General features: G+C 40.1%; 1 protein-coding gene across 8 annotated transcripts in view; it reads left to right on the top strand.

Moving 5' to 3' along the window:
- The window catches only part of LOC147795326 (uncharacterized), a 63,080-nt gene extending 47,300 nt beyond the window's left edge, over window positions 1-15,780 (top strand). For 4 of the 8 annotated variants that reach the window (XM_087132054.1, XM_087132051.1, XM_087132052.1 and 1 more), the window contains 5 exons: window positions 2,427-2,728; window positions 10,224-10,339; window positions 10,768-10,868; window positions 11,317-11,404; window positions 12,273-15,780. In XM_087132054.1, the coding sequence (XP_086988180.1) occupies window positions 2,461-2,728; window positions 10,224-10,279 (324 nt within the window). In that variant the 5' untranslated portion in view covers window positions 2,427-2,460 and the 3' untranslated portion in view covers window positions 10,280-10,339; window positions 10,768-10,868; window positions 11,317-11,404; window positions 12,273-15,780. Of the gene's footprint in view, window positions 1-2,426; window positions 2,729-8,482; window positions 8,580-9,153; window positions 9,305-10,223; window positions 10,340-10,767; window positions 10,869-11,316; window positions 11,405-12,272 lie in introns of all 8 variants that reach the window. The other 4 variants (XM_087132057.1, XM_087132056.1, XR_015423994.1 and 1 more) reach the window with 3 other exon arrangements.
- The last annotated feature ends 2,014 nt before the right edge of the window (window positions 15,781-17,794 follow it).

Here is a 17,794-nt window from a genome sequence, read left to right as displayed (position 1 = left end):
GGTTACTTAGCGTCAGCCCTTGCTCCTTTGCAGCGAGTCCAGAATGCTGCAGCAAGGTTACTCACTAATGGCTAGAAATTTGACCACATCACTCCTGCGCTGATGCAACTACATTGGTTGGCAGTAAAATATCATAGGGTAATTTTTAAGGTGTGTCTAAGGATCTTTAAATGTCTCCACAACAGTGCTCCAAGTTATTTAAGTGATTTGCTTGATGTAAGGATTTCTAGTCGATTCTGCACTGGACTCGCCTAGGCTTACTCTTCCAAAAACTAGGCTGTCTTCTGCTGGCGAGAGGATGTTTTCTGTGGCTGGTCCCGGTCTCTGGAACCAGCTTGAAGTTCATCTTAGAATGTCTAGGAATGTGGAGAGTTTTAAGACCGGGCTGAAGACGCACCTTTTTAACAAGCATTTTCAGTTTCTTAGTATTGATTTTGATTATGGTGCATGTAGGTTATATTTATTTATCTATATTTTGATGTACAGCAGCCTGATGGATTGGGCGCTTTATAAATGTCAATTTTTATTATTATTATTTAATTAGAGCTTTCAAGAAACTTGCATTATCTTATCTTTTGAGCAAGAAACATCCAATATTAAAAGATAACCTGTGAAATCATTCATCAATAAATATTGAACAGAAAGTGTCAAAATACCTAACCCAGTCAGTTGTTCATATAAATAATTCTGATACTGCCGTCCCTCAGATGATTAATAAGCATTTTAGTGATTGTTTTAAAACGTTGGACAACAGTTGGCTTCCAAGATACACTGCTGACCCTGTGAAATATCTCAACTTTCCTGGTTCCGTATTTTAAAGCCCAAAACACAGGAAGAAGTTCATGACTGTATCAATCAACTTCAAATAAGAAAAGTGTGAGTCATGTGAAAAGAGGATGACACCATCCCATTCAGTGACACTGTCTGGTGACTTGTGAAGCTTACTGATTAAATAATAGTCTAGGCCAGTGGTCTGGTAAGGGGGTGAAATGGGTAGGCATAAGAAGAATATATGACAAGCTAGTGATGTTTATTGGATGTGATTGGGTGATGCAAGCAGAAGATTAGTTTTCAAATTCTTCTGTCAGCAAGAACAATATGCTTTTGTGCCCAGTAGGGATAACACTTAATCAGTTGCATACGGATGATTTTGAAGGAAGTAATGCTTTTGATGGGTTGTTATACCAGTAAAGGAGATTTTATTTTACTGAGTGTTTTAAACAGTCCCAAATCCTCCAATTTCAATGTGATTTTACATACACTCTAGGGGGTTAGGGTTTTGAGTCCAGCCATTTGGCCTCAGTTAAGGCTGGCTCATACTTCAGGCAAAGGTGAAAGTGACGTGAATCTGATGAAAGACTTCCAGCAAAATTTTGCTGGAGTTGAAATGTATTCAATTTGTGGAAATTCATGAAAGTACTTTCCTGAAAGTAAAGAATGGGGGCTTCACAAATATTTCTGAGATAGTAGGTAGATGTCTCAGAGAGCTTCATTTGTGAATTTCAAAGTTGGTTGGATCTTGTTGATGTTTGCGACAAAATTAGGAATTGGTCAAGGATTTGGTTATAGATGACCAATATATTTTCTCTATAGCACCACTATGTGAGAATCTTTTGTACCTTTTTTTTTTAGTATTTTGTTTTAGAAGTCATGCAGGGTGATGTCACATATTTCAGGGCATGCTGTTGGGCCATTGGAGGAAATACTTTTTCTGAAATGGAAACATTTTTGATGTAGTAGTGAGTGGTTTTTTGTTTGAGTTGTTTTAGTACTGTGTAATTGGTGTTGTTGTTTATCACATGGTTAACTACGATGTCCCTTTTTTGTTTTTTAATGGGGGGCTAGTTTTTGCCTGAACGTGTTTTTAGTCAGTGTCTTAGCCCAATGTGGGTCAGTGGGTGAGTTCAAATTTGGAGGCTTCCAAATATTCTTCTCAATCCGGTGTCACAGAAGAGGTTGATTTGGGATGCCAAATGGGAGATTGTTTTAAAGGATGTTTTTTTGAGCATTGTTCAGGGAATAAATATTAAACTAACGTTTAAGACCAGCCAAGCACATATTTATTCATATTCATAAATACCTTTTTATTCAGAGAGTCAAAAGAAATCAACATATGATGGATTTCCAACAATTTTTTCTAAACCTTCACTTTTATTTTCCCAAACATCCCCATCTATTTTATGGTACATGTATATTCCTTTTGAAAATTGTCCAATAAAATAGAAGTAAATAGACTTTGTGTGCGCCTGGCGCATTCTGCGTGTTGCGTCACACACAGACTCATGAATAATAAGGATGAAGTAAACTGTCTGGTATCCAAGTTTTAGTGTGTGTTTTACACAGCAGGAATTGTCACTTCTCAGCAGGCTTTATCAAATGTAAACACATGATCAAGTTGCACGTTTCTCTGCCAATTTTGTTTTCAGTCTTTCGTTAAACACAATCTCTGGTCACTGCAAGATGCCGAAGTCTGGGAAGAGAGTGGCAGCAACCGTTTGGTCTTCTGAGGGGAGGAGACCGCACAGAAGGCCTCGCTCTGCTACTGGTAAGCCTACTCAAAGCCGGAGAGATGCTTCTGATGCAACCCCACGTTCGGTTGGGCTAGAGAAAAGTATACCGGCAGCAGCCACACCATCATCTGCAATCCCTACTGGTGCTGTAGATGGATCTCTCCCACCCGGACGCCCGCAAAGTGCTGCCGCTGCACTGCCTGTGACTTCGGGGCTTGGTGAGTCAGTTGTTCCCTGTAATTTTTTCCCTTACCTGTTGTGGACCACCATCGCAAAGTGCTGCCGCGGCACTGCCTGTGACTTTGGGGCTTGGTGAATCAGATGTCACTGCAATCTTTTTCCCTTACCAGTTGTGGACCACCAATCCATTCCTTATTTAATTTCAACTGGTGATCCTACTCCTAGTATTAGTTCATCTGCATTGCCTTTGACTTCCATCCCTATTTCACTTCAAGCTGTGAGTGCTGTGTCTTCAATGGCTAATGTACAAAACTACACCGCACTGACCAGTGTTTGTGACGAGCTGGGGCTGAGGGTACCTAAAAACATCCAAGAAAAAATTTGGAATGGGGAGTTTGGCGAATTTGGTTCTTTGCTATGGGATTTGGTAATACTCATTCTCACAACTTTGTACTTATGATCGGTTTGCCTGAATCACCCACCTTGCAAATTTGCCCCCAGCTCAGCACATTCGCATAATGTCCACTGAGCAATGGACTTCTGCCATTTATGTCTGCTTTCTTGGTTTTTGCATCCATTTACTTGATTTGCCATCCGTACTGTACCCGACAACAGAGCTGCCAAGTGGTACGGATTTTCCGTAATTGGTACAGAAATTGATCACCATTACGGGTCCAAATTGGTGTGATACCCATTTCTGCAACAATCACGGCGCGCGTGTGACGCGTCATGCATGACAACACCATGCCACCGTATTTGCTCGGACATTTCTACGACTGCACGGACTTTGCCGTTCTTTCTTGGAAAGGAAATGGCTTCTAAGGCTAAACGTATGCATGGTACCATTCGAGCTGAGGTGTTGATGGTGCAGTTTCTCACCGAGCATGTACCGGTATGCACATGTTATAATGAGAATTTGGATTACCTGTTTTGCGAACATTGGTTTCTATGCCTATGCTGCAGATGCCCTGTGGAAGTACACACGTCATCAAAGGCTGTCCATTTGATTTATAATTTGGCATGCAAAGCAAATATAATTCAAAACTGTTTTTCATTAAAATATTACTTTCCACATACTGAAAACTCCCATACTACATCTACAATGTAAACATGCTGTGTTGTACATTGCGCATCAAATAAAAAGTTTTTAGAGTTGAGATTACTGAAATGCTCTGAAAGAACTTGGCAGCTCTGCAACAATTACTGAAATGTGCCGATACTGTCCGATCTGCAGCCTTCCGTTGCACGGGTGCCGGCTGGCGCTATAATGATATCCAGTTCCATCTTCACCAGACGTGAATGCCTGCTCGTTCCTTGGCCAGCATCGACACTGCATTGTGGCCAACGCTAGTGGGTGGTCCCTCACAAAACTTTTTTCGTACCTACCCCCTTAAGTCCTCCCGACAGCCATTCTGCAACTGGGTCTTACATCCTCTCAGCAGGAACAGTGAGGCACTGCTCGTGGAATCTGTTTCGACTTCAACCGCAGTCTATGTTTCCGGTTCGCATGTCTATTTGTTCACAAATGTTCCGTGTGCATGTCCCCTGGCCACTCAGCCAAGAATTGCCACAGTAGCTCCCTACATGTACGCACTGGCAGTGCTCAAGGGGCAGCCAACGCATCAACTACCAACCCCTGATCTATGGTTTCACTTTTGTCTTTCGTTTAGGCTATTTTGGTCTGGGAGTACACTCTAGTTCGGCTGGCAATTTCAAGTCCGTCCATGAACACAAGGCTTTATTACACAATAATATCAGGGAGATTCAGTTGGGCCGCATTGCTGGTCCTTTTTCTAGCCCCCCCATTGCCAAACTTGCCCTTTTCTCCAGTCGGTCTGGTTCCTAAGCAAATGCCGGGTGAATTTCGCTGGATACACAATCTTTGCTCCCCGTTGGGCAATTCCGTTAATGATCACATTGACCCATCTCTTACCATTGTTAATTACTCGAGTTTTGATGACGCGATAGGGTTGGTCTTAAGTTTAGGCACTGGTGCCCTTATGGCTAAATCTGACATTAAGTCGGCTTTTTACTCGCTGCCAGTTCACCCAGATGATTTCAACCTGTTAGGCTTCTTCTCCGATGGGTCACACTACCCGTACTGCAACAAATGTATGCCCATGGGTTGTTCCATATCGTGTGTGACATATGAACATTTTAGCACATTTCAAGGAATGTACTGTACCAGCAAAGTGGCAATGGCTGATGATACATTCACTACCTCGACAATTTCCTTTTTGTGAGAAGTGCCAATTCCAGTGACTGCGCTCGTGCTCTCAGTTCTTTTATGGTCGTGTGTAAGGAGTTTGGAGTTCCCTTCTGTGTCAGACAGAACGGTTGGACCGGCTAATATCATCACTTTCCTAGGGCTGGCAATTGACCCTATTGCTCAGACAATTCAAGTTCTACCCGTGAAAATCACGTCCATAGTAGAGAAGTTGGATAATGCATTATCTAAACCAAAAATTATTCTCAGGGACCTGCAGTCTTTGCTAAGAGGTTTAAATTTCAACTGTAAAGCTGTTTGCCAAGGCTGTGCATTTGTTTGATTTACATGTACATGTAACCTGCAGCGTTTAGAAGCCACATCATCGTATCCGCTTTTCTTCTGGGGCATAAACCAATCTGTTGGCATGGCAACAGTTCTTGGTCCATTTCAATGGCTCGGTCATGTTTCCTCCCCAAGTGTGGCAGTCCAGTCACACCTTACGGTTGTACACCGATGCTTCAGCCGGTATAGGTTTTGGTGCATTTTTTCATGGTCATTGGACTCAGGGCAGATGGCCCTTGTCAATCCGTTCCCTGCAGTTTTCTATTGCTTTCCTTGAACTTTTTCCCATTGTGCTGGCGCTGCGCTTGTGGGGACCAGATTTGAGAAATAGATGTAGATGCGTGGTTTTCTGGACAGATAATGCAGTAGTTTTGGCCACAAATCAATCTTCAAACTTGTCCCTGCCCTAGGATTATGAAATGGGTCTGTTCGCTTGTGATCCGTTGTTTGGATCTGAATATTCATTTCAAGGTGCGTCATGTTCCTGGTATTGATAACGGCATCGCCAATGCTCTCTCTCGCTTTCAGATGTACAGATTCTGGCAGCTAGCACCAGGAGCAGACCTCAATGGTACTCCCAGCCTGCAGACCTTTGGAACAACTTCAGCTAGAAGTTCTTGGTCTTTTATTAGATTCTGTTGCCTCCCCCATACTCATTCAGTTTATCAGCGTACTTGGCAGTTTTCCCATAGTTCAGTTTGTGCCATGGCCTTAATTGTGTTGGTTTTCACCCTTCACTTCAACAGCTGGTAAAGTTTCTTGCATTTTGTCCGTCAATAATTATTCTCTCACTACCATAGGTTTTGTATATATCTGGTATTGCTTCCACATCAGGCTTGTATAATTTTCGGATATAACCCAACACTTTGTTTTCAAATGCTTATTGCATGGCTGTTGGCAGTGTAACAGCCGTCGGGATGCACGCTGTCCTATTACATTGGATGGTCTCTGCCGTATTGTCCCAGCCTTACAATCAAACTGTTTCAGTCAGTATGAAGCCTTACTTTTCCATTTTGCCTTCCTTTTGGTCTGTTTTGGAAAATCTTAGGGTTACGATCATAATTGAACAGGCCGCATTTTCAAACTGAATATCACATAAGGCCACTATGCGGGAACAATCACTAGATTTGGACGGGACTGTAAATTCCCCCACCCGCAGAAAGCCAAACAAGTCTAGCTGAAATGCTGCGTCAAAAAGAGCGGCCTCAAATTCTGAGGATGCTAGGCCCCCCACTATCTCATCAACAGGAGGTCTGCTGTGACATGGGTACCGAACATCGGTTTTGTGGGATTCTCTGTGGAGGCCTTCCCTTAACTTGTGGACCAGGAAGTGGTCCGTGGGGTCAGGCAAACTGACCTAAATTGGTTGTTAGCCAGCCTTCCGGCCAATCAACAACATTATTAGTCAGTCTTGCACTGTTAGATTAAGCACCCTCTCTCCCCGGGTCCCAAAGGGGGGTTTTGGCCGACCAGCATCTGAAAACTGTATTGTTAAATTCAATTTTATCTGTATATTATCTTTATAAATGGCATTTGTATGCTCTAATGTATAATTTTGAAAACAGTCTCTGCCTCCGTATGTAAACGTTCCTTTTGTAAGGAATAATGATACCCATAGTCATGACACTAGGTCACCAAACAAGCTTCATCTCAACAAAGTTTCAAGTTTGCCACATCTTCAACTGTTACAATCCTGGACAAATCTCGGTTGGCCTCCAGACCCCCTTTTCAGTGTTGGGTGTGTGCGCACGGTCTGTGTTCCAGCTGGACAACAATGATCGGGGGAGTGCGAGAGGGGGCTTGAGATTGTATGGCTATTGCCAAGTGTCCCAACAAGTCTGTCCAGAATTGTAGATACCAGGGACCCCTATCGTACTATAGAACTGAAGTTGATCATTCTGTCCATTGGCGTCAAGTGTAGCTTGCAAAAGGAATTATAAAACAAGTATGCAATTGATGTTACTGGTAACGAGGAGGATGTACATGTAAATGTCAAACTAAGTTGTCAATAACACTTTTAAAAATCACTGTAATTTATTGATATTATCAGATTGCAAATTCATTAATTTTGTATTTTAACATCCACTCCTTAATATTCCTATTCACTTAAATATGATTTGTATAAAATAAAATCCTTTTTTTTCTGTAAGTAGACCCAGTACAGGCTTTGACTTCTTGTCTGACCTCCTTATTACTGTAACTATTCCAAATACTACCATTACAGTTTTCTCTCCCCATATGCATGTAATTTAACTACATGTACTTATAGTATGGTAATATGTGAACCTAAAACCTGAGCCCAGTTTTCTTCCCATGTGCATGTATGTAACTACAGTACATGTTCTTATAGTATGGTAATATGTGAACCTAAAACCTACGCCCAGTTTTCTTCCCATGTGCATGTATGTAACTACAGTACATGTACTTATAGTATGGTAATACGTGAACCTAAAACCTGAGCCCAGTTTTCTTCCCATGTGCATGTATGTAACTACATGTACTTATAGTATGGTAATACGTGAACCTAAAACCTGAGCCCAGTTTTCTTCCCATGTGCATGTATGTAACGACATGTACTTATAGTATGGTAATACGTGAACCTAAAACCTGAGCCCAGTTTTCTTCCCATGTGCATGTATGTAACCACATGTACTTATAGTATGGTAATACGTGAACCTAAAACCTGAGCCCAGTTTTCTCCCCATGTGCATGTATGTAACTACATGTACTTATAGTATGGTAATACGTGAACCTAAAACCTGAGCCCAGTTTTCTTCCCATGTGCATGTATGTAACGACATGTACTTATAGTATGGTAATACGTGAACCTAAAACCTGAGCCCAGTCGAGGATGTGTGGGCTTGGTCAGTGACAGCCGGTTGTGGGGGATTTGGTAGGGATGGGTTGACGATGGTTGGAATTTATTTTGAAAATACATGTACTGACACTTTCAGTATCTTGAAAGATCTCAGACCGAATAAATATTCATTGGAGGTTTACAACAGAAATATGAGGGATCATATGTGTATAGATATAGTCTGAGCCAGTTCCATACTCCCGTCACTTCAGGCATGAACTAGATTATATTTTCAGACTGATTTTTCATACAGTTTATTTAATGTGTGCTGGATTCTATTAGTCTATTCAAACACACATTTCTTGTGTTCCTTCACCACTTTAATGTGTGCTTGAGTCTATGAGTCTATTCAAATACACCTTGTCTTGTGTTCTTTCACCACAGCATGTTTATGTGTAGCACAACCCTGACAGAATGCTGGAACATGCCTCACGGATAAGAACTTGAGTTTCTCCTGCATCTGCCCTAACGGCTGCATCAGGTAAAGATGTCAATGGCTATTTCTTCTGCTTGAATGTCCTGAAGTCTTGGATAATGGCATTACATATTGTCCAGTAAATAATTGGGTGTGCAAGTACACAGACTGTCTTGAGTCTCTTCATGTAAGAGGACATATGAAAATAGGGTCAGGTTATCTGTATATGTAGACATATCTGATGGGATAAGCCACAGCAGTTGCCCTGTCTGATCAGCTCTGGCTGATGTTTTATCAGTGCCTGGACACAAAGTCTGAGAAGTGTATGGACGTACAGCGTATGCTGAACTTGAATTTAGCCACTGTTGTTGGCCTCTTTTGGTAGCAAATATTGCTTCTTGGCTGTGTCCCAGAGTGTTGAAAAATACAAGATTGCAGGAAGTAATATCATACAATTCAGTGTTGGTATATGCATAATGAACACTGCTATAACAGACAGGTATACTGAACAAACATATACCTCTTGGCTCCTGAATTTTCTGTGTACATTTACTGAACATGGAAACTTTGCTTTACTTGAAAGAAACATGCAAAGGACTGGTGATAATGACTTGAAAGTTAAGGACAATTTTACTTTCAGAGGGGCTACTGTCAGGACGTGTCATGATCTGCACCGTTCATAGGCACATGTATAATGGGTGAATGGGTGGCTGTGTAGACCAGCCACTGAGTACCTGGAAGCAGTACGGGCAACGCTGATGTGGAAACTCTTGCTGGTTATCACTACAAAGGTAAAGATTACAGTGGAAAGTACATATGCCTGCAGATTATTTTTTGCCACTAAACTTAAAGAAATCTTCATTACATAGTTTTTCTTTGCTTTCAATTGATGGTTCCCGATACATTTTTTAAAGCTTCACGTTAGAAAGGGATACTACCATGACCATCCAGCATTTTTGAGAGATGACTGAAAAGTACCCCGAAGGTGACTGAGATATGGAAGAAGATAATACCTTGAAGAAAATCCTCATACATGTATTTCAGTGTTACTTCTTTTCAACTTGATTTCTTCGTTGGAAATGTTTGCCCCAAATCCTCATTCCGAAAAGATTGTGAGGCAGGTTGCTCCCCATTTGAATGGGGAATGGATTTTTTGGTAACTGGTAATCGCTTCAGGGAATTTGGCATGAATGCTGTTATATTATTATATTGTGTTCATTATCGTGACGCTGTTCTGTATTATTCAAATGACTTTCAGTCAAAAACTACTTTAGCTGTATATTGAAAGTACATCTAGGCAGCTATATCTTTTTGTTTCAAAAGTCAATATTTGTGGCAGAAATCATATAATTATAATTACAATTAAAATTATATATGTGGACAAGGATTCTGAAATTCAGAGAAACAAGTGTACATGTAAGGATCAAACTTAAGAAATGGTTCATTCACAAAAATAACTTTGTAATGGTTGACTATGAACTTAGCAGCAGTTTTTCATAAAATTTCTAAAAAACACTAGAACGTATATATATGCACAGGTTGAAAGTTGCATTGGTAAGTTGTGTAACTTTTTGTCTCTTAAAATTTAATTGTCATGGGCTGTAAAAAGTGGTTGGAAGATTATTCAGGTTCATTGCACCTGTGCTTTTATTTGGTCTGTGACATGCAATCCATGACAAGAAGCTTATTTGAATTTGTTTTTTTGGACAGAAACTCACCCAAGAAAGTACCTTTCACAGTGTGCCATGGACTCCATGGGCGAGTGATTGCACTGTCTCTTCCAGGGCAGCTCCTTGAAAGAACTGATCATCAGTTACATGGATATGGTAAGGATAATGCTTGAAGTCCAAGTGAATCATATCAAATAATGCTTGGATAGACCACAGTTGTACTGGGTTTGTGAGAGGTTTTGGGAACTAGGTGATTTACTTTTACTGTATAGATTGGTTAATTCCACTTTTCACTTAAAATCGAGCACCCGAAAAGTCACAAGTATTACCTGTGATTTATTCAGTAGAAAAGAGCCTGCATTTGGCACACTCAGAGAGGCTTTCTTGAACATATCAATCCAGTAACAATCAAAACTCAGTGTCCACACAATTATGCACGTCACAGAACACTAAAGACAAGTCCTTGGGCTCAGCAATGGTGTTCCATATTGTGCAGATTTTCTGCAGGGGAAGTGGTTGGATGTCAAAGGATGAATTAGAATACTGAAATTTGTATTATTATTGGAAACCAATCCCTTTTCCAGAATACTACATTATTTTTTCATCGTGGGAGATGGGCTGGTTCCGGATGTATTCGCAGTTATCAAGGATGTTGTCAAGACACCACCTCTGCCTGTTACTCCTGGTATGAAGATCTGTTGTTTTTGTTTCATGAGTTTCATTGTTTATTTATTGAAAAATTTTTTAGACTTTACATGTACTTTTGAATTTGCCGTCAGTCTATTTTTAAGTCAGCCTTTTCAAAGTACTTTGCATTGTGAATTTACAAAATATCAATGTGACTGAATGTAAATTCCTTTTAAAACTATTTCAGTACCAAAGAAAATATTCTGTATTCAAAGACAATTTTTTGTTCACCCTAAAAATATTTCAATGTTCAAAATTTTGTGAGATAATATAACCTGCTCATGTTCTCTTTGGCTCAATTCCATGTATCAAGTTTACTTGCTAACAACTAATGATCATGTACTGTTCTAAAGGGCCAAGAAATCTTCTGACATTGAAAACTAGTTCTGCTGTAAGTTGAACTGAGTAGTGCCAGCGATAGATATGCTTTACCCTTTTTTCTACAGGTTGTACTGAATACGTGCCATCCTTAATCTGAAGTGGGTTGGGCAAACACAGCACAGATATTGAACTAACTTGAGCAGAGAAAAAGTGGTAATGCTTGCTATGTTGGATGCAATCAGAAGGTTGGACAAACCCTCCACAGATTCTCTATCTTGGCCAAGAACCAGTCACGTGGCTTTCACTTTATTGCTATCTGGCATTTCCCGTCCAAAAGAACTCTACCTGTTTCAACTGAGGTACTATACCCACAGTTACCAAAGAACTGTACTCATTGCCTGTGGTATTGTGTGCAAATGCATACCGAGGTGCACACAGCTAATTACGTGCATTGCAAAGACCTTGCACAACAAGAGTTTGGTTCAATTATTTTGCGAAGAAGTAGTTTGGAAAAGTGTTTTTTTGTTTGTTCAAAAAGACGTAGTTTTTATTTGTGTTTTTATTAAATAAATCAGTTACCAATTACATTTAAAGAGAATCTGTGGGAGAGGTGTTATAAACCAGTCTCTGTTGGTGATCCAGGGAGTTTTCTAGTTTTCCTCGGCTTTGCTTCAGGAAAATCAAACATTCCACGGATCACCTGCAGAGGTTAGTTATACTGCACCATTCAAAGCTGTCAGTATTATTTTGTATGAAAGGAAAATAAAAGGACCCGATGCTATGAATCATAAGCCACAGTCTTTGAGTCATTAAGAAAATTGGAGCAAATCTTACATATTTGTGTGTCAAAGGTTTATCAAAGGCAATCTACTGTCACTTATCAAAGATACCATGCAGTGTTTGGACTGAGAAAATCTTGTACGAAAAGGTTACGTCTTAGCGTGTGTCGGAATCAAATTCTGAGTGGTTATGGCTTTCGTTCTTGCCATTGACACACTGCAGTAAACAGTCACAGAAGTGACCTTGTTTGATTACTTTCCTAGCATCTGACATTTGCTTCTTTTCACTTGTGTTTTTCTAGGTTGATACAACAGTAATCTTTGGGAATTGTCAGGTTTCCTGAAGCCTGCCCTGGGAATGCAACCCAGCAGCCTAATCAGTGTGACGGTGCTTCCGATGTGGAGGGTGCTGATATGGGGTGCTCGCCACTGCTCGAGTCTTGCAATTTTGTTCACATTCTACCTTCCTTCATCTCTTTCAAAAAACGACGAGAGGTCCTTTCTCACAAGCACTGAAAACACGGGTCCTATGTGGTGAAATAGCTTCAAACTGCATGGATGTTATGTCTCTTGAAAGTGCACCCTTGTCTCCAAATTGCACGGGTCCAGCACGTTTTCTGCACGGATTGAAACCTCCTTCCTAACTCCATCATCAGTGCATAACCAACGCAAGTATCACTGGGTAAAGCATGCCATTATCCTGAGGATATTGTGTATTGACATCTATCTTGCTCTTGCCTTTGTGCAGAATAGCACACAATATGCTGCCCATCAGTCATAGCCTTGCTGCCATCTGGTTCTGTACACACATTAGCATCGTGTTTCCATATTATTGGGGGGGAGGGTTGAAACCAGACTTATGAAGTTGGAGCCTTCCTTTCCCTTATAACAATTATCATCCGGACCCATGAATGAAAACAAAATGACGAATTATTGTGGGCAGTGAAATTTCTGACTTTCTTTCCCTTTTGAAAGATTTCTCTTGAGCCAAATTCAGAAAAAAAGGAACAACACATTCACAGCAATTCCAGGGATCAAACTGGATACCTCACACTTAAAAATCTGATGTCTAACGGATGAATTGTTCTACTCCATTCACATGAGAAATTGTTTAGGTTAGAAAGTACCAGTTTGGAGCTGTATAATCTTCGATGGCAACAAAGTTACCTCTAAGCGGTAGGTACGATTTGCTGCCAGTGTGGCTACTCATGAGTAAGAGCCAAGGAATCTGTCACAAAATTGAGATCAACCTCTAACAGTCGAATGCTTCATCATAATTGGTTTCTTGCACAAATGTTCATGCATAAAAAAGCAAGAGTATGGGTTGGAAAATTGCTGAAAATATTGCAGTATCAGTGATAATGGTGAAAATGTGGCAAAACCAGGAACATTTACCAACGTCCTGCATATTGTAGCTATGAAAGCCTTCGATGAAATTGCAGGCATCCCTTGCATCAAACACCATGCACCAACCTTTGCAGGTGTGTGTTTCCTGTGCTTGTGCCATAGAGCCCTTTGTGGCTTCCACATTTTCCCAATGCTTATTTGTGCACGATATTTGAGTGTGGCATATTCATGAAGGAAATAAGAAGCTGGTTCTTTGTCATAAACTTTTCTTAATTAGAAATTTGTGCGTTGGTCAGTTTTATTTAAGATGTCTAAAATTATATCTTTAAGGTGTATCAAAAATGAAAAAATAGCAATACAAAATGGATCGGTAATTGATTGGTAATGGATTGGTACGCTGAACTTCTGAAGCTGACCATTTCAAGTACGGTTGCACGGGAAAGCTTAGTTTATGAGCTCTCAATTGATCTCTATAATCACAGATAAATAAAAGCTATTAGCCTGTCATAACAAAAGGTAAACACCTGTTTCGAGTGTGTGGGGTTAAGTGTGTCACCATCAAAAGCACATAAAATCTTCCTTATGTGCTTAAGCGCAAGTAACTTGTACAACTGGGCCATGATGTCTTGAGACGTCTGTGCTGGTCACAGGACAGTGCCGCAGGTCATTGTCTTATCGCAGTCGGAAGAAGGCAGAGTGATTTTCCCTCAATGATGCTGTGGAATGGCCTCCTTGGTCATCTGGTCTTATACCCAGTGATTATTTCCCTTTATTTATGTATAGGAACATCATGATGTTGTTGTGTTGTGATTCCGTATTCTAAATAAAAATCAAGGTCATGTACAACAACCTAGCAGTGGTGTGACAAGCAGTCCAAGAAATGCACCACTGCTGTGAAATTTATTGTAAATAGGGAACATAGACGCGTTGAAGGTGTTGCTGAATGAAGAGGTGAATCATTATCCTTTTTTTTCTGAATAAGTAGTTAATTCCAAAGAAAGCTTGTTTATTTTATTCACAAATCCAGTGCCAGAACGTGTAGAAAGCTCAGAGAACCATCAGCCCTATCAGAGAAAAGGATGGTTTTACGTATTAATCTGTAAAACAACATTGCTTAATCACCCATAATGGCAGATATGCAAGTCAGGCATCAACAGGAAACTTCTAAACTAGCGGTATTCTTTCAGATGCAACCACACAGTGTTTGGCATCATACTTTTGATGTACTAATGCGTTGTAGTACTGAATTTCACTTATTTTTACATACAATCTGTCTAATGATTTTTTAAACTAACTGGTGATGGGTCTTTCCTTATCCTTTGTTTAGCTTTTATTTTAAGCAGCACACAGTTTAATTAGAAGTAACTGTAAGAATGTAACTAACTAAAGGTTGTGAAACCTTTATTTCGATTACACTGTATTATTTTGCACAAAAAATGGTGAAGGGGGTTATTTACCAGCACCAAGTGCACGTTCTGTTAACATTTAGCTTCATGTATATTTTGTGTACATCTTCGGAAAGTATTCACAAGGAGCTGGAAACGTAAACCTTGGGTTTGGGCAGATTTGGGGCACACCTTTTTTGAAAGGGGGACAGTTACATTTTTTTGGGGGGGAGGGGTGGGCCCATAAAATTTTAATCTTTTGTCACGCAATGTTTAATGGCCTTTCTAGAATATACTATTAGAAGGAAGGAAAATTAAACGGCCCCCAATGTTTTTCTCTGTATCAATAAAATGCCTCTTTTGCCTCCACCCTCACCTTTGGTAAGTCAATAATAAGGCTAAAATAGTCGTCTTATTTTAGTTGTCTTATTTATGTCTTGTTCTTTTTTATTTCATTGACTTGCCCTTGACCCGCACCAGCAACATATTTCGGGAAGAATATGTCAATAAAAGGTATCGTAACTGTAGTCTCTGTCAGGTGTGTGTGCTGTTTGTTGATTTTTAATTTGATTTATTTGAATTTGCCTATTTCCTTTTTGTTTTGTTTTATTTTTTTAATTGTTATTCGCTCGTGTGTACAAAATAATCAGTTCTTTTACTTTTCCAAAACGTTCACGCAGTTTTTTGCTTTTTCTCTTGGCGTGTCTCAATCAGGATCTTGAAGAACTTAGTTTCGTAATATTAGCAAAGAGAGAGGTTTAATGTGTTCACTTTTTCGGTAGGATAATTCCACTGTAGGCAAAATGCCCTGTATATTTATTTAGATCACATATAAACGTTTATCTGCGACTGCTGGCTTCGCCAAGTGCTTCTTTTATTGGATGCCTCAAGTTAAAAAAAAATACCAAGGAGTTCGAGAAAGATCGTTTAAGAGTTTAATTTGACTAAAAGTTGGTACAGTGAGTCATCTGATTGCACATCAACATAATTCAAATTCCCTAGACTTAAGATACTGCGCTATACCTCGTGATTCGGGGCAAGTTTTTGCGTAGCGACCTCCGTCTCTGAAATGTAGAGTCCTTAAATTTGTGCCCTTCTTGTCCATTGAAAACAGTGTATTGGTGCAAGGGGTCTCTATGTAACTAACAAAAGCTTGCCCCGAATCAAGAGTGTCTTTAGTGTGGATAATTCAAATTGAATTAAAAGAACTATCAAAAGGCTCGTTTGATTTAAAGCCCCCACTTCGGCAATAAAAGAACGCGCATACTTCACGCCGTTCAGTCTTTGATACGTTCTCTCAACGTTCCCCTAGACGAACTTAAGAATGAATGAATAGCATTTGTTACGCAAGATTTTCTTTGACGCTGTTCCAATTATTTGTTGCGTCCGATCGCCGCATTTGGTCCAGTTGTGATTTGCAAAGGCATCATGCGATATACGAGTAGAATGTGTTTTGTAGGGCAGGCATTTATGCAAATTTTGAAATTCCTTTGCCTGCACGTGGTAACCGGACATGCGCATTTCTAGATCGACGTTTGCCTCGCCCCCGAAGCTTGCAACATTTCGTCATTTGCTGCTCTGACCTTGCGTCACGAAACATCTCCCGCGAGGGCATCCAAAACGTGCCACTTTCAACAGTTTCAACGAGAGAGGTGTAATGACTGTAAGTATCAAATGTGAAAACGCATTTTGTAGCCTTTTAAGCCATCTTCCTCAACGTAGGCCCGGTCCGTTTACTTTCTTTTTTACTCCATTTGTCGAAGTTAAAGCAAAAATGCGACCGGGCGTTATCAAGTCGCAATTAATTTGTGGAACACGAACACGAGTAGTGCTGTAACTTTACTCGCTCAGCGCCTTAACACAAAATGAATTTGATTGTGGTCAATTCCCGTAACTGACGTAACCGAGCTTATTTTACGTATGCAAGCTGAGGCCCTATTGGCCGTTTTCTGGGACCTGAAGTGCATTGTATCGGATACTTAACAGAGTCCACTCTTACCAGCATGGGAAAATAAGTCAGAATTCTGAACAGACAAACAATATACTTCGTTTTGGAATTTAGTATCGAATGTAGTTGGCAAAAAGGCTCTTGAAAAACGTGTCGAGGTTAAAATATGACTGGAAAATAAGATTTCGTCATGCAATGTTAGGTTACGCCCCGGATCTCCGGTTAACGAAACAGTGAAAATCTGATTGGAAGAAAAATCCCTAAAAAGAAACGGCATCTTTCGCACTTTTTGCTGTGAGACAAATTTATTGTTGCCTTTGAATGACTAGAATTCCGAGCAGATTCATTCGTTTTTGCAATTCAAGATCCGTTCTGTGAAACACCTTGTTAAATTCTTTTCTTCCGAAGAGTTCCACAGGCGGACGCCATTAATTATTCAGGGCAGTGACTCATAAACTGTAAGAAAGCAAACACGCGTCAGGAACAGTTAAATGGACTAGGGAAAATCTAAGTCTTTACTTAGAAAACACTCAGAATTTTTCAGACGAGTCTCGTGGGGTTTTGTGCACAGGCTGCCTCCGTACAAGAAAAGAAACCATCTTGTTAGGCTAATTAACCCATTTATTGATGAAGAGTAAACCCAATTTTGATCTTGAGCATTTCCCACGTGGCATAAACTGTTAGTAAAAAGTTAGAAGACTGATCCACTAAGATAAAACTCGCGCTTCGATGCAATTGGATTTACAGAAGGGAACAAATTTGCCCGCATTTCCAATAATAAAGTCATACAGTGTATTAAACACTGCTGTTTCACTAGCATGATTGACAATAATTTGTTGCTTCTTGTGTGAATTGCTTTTTATTTTCTTGAGATGCTATTTGGACATTTTCAAGACATCATTTTGTATAAAGTAAAGAATTCTCATTGTCTTTTCTGTGTGTCTTGTTTGCTTTTGCTATAGAAACAGTCACCACGTCTCCAAGTTCCAGGCCACCACTGTAACAAGAGTGTAGACTGCAATCTCCTCCAGTCAAAAGGCTACTAGTAGAGACTAATAGAGTAGTAGAGACTCATTGATCCGAAGTTACAAGGTAAAACATAATTGTTAAAGTAGTGTCTTATCCCATATTTTGGAAATGTAGA

Source organism: Acanthaster planci, unplaced genomic scaffold (assembly GCF_054643075.1).
Source record: "Acanthaster planci isolate LZ-2023a unplaced genomic scaffold, COTS_SCS Contig72, whole genome shotgun sequence".
NCBI lineage: Eukaryota > Metazoa > Echinodermata > Asteroidea > Valvatida > Acanthasteridae > Acanthaster > Acanthaster planci.
This window is presented reverse-complemented; position numbering and strand designations above follow the sequence as displayed.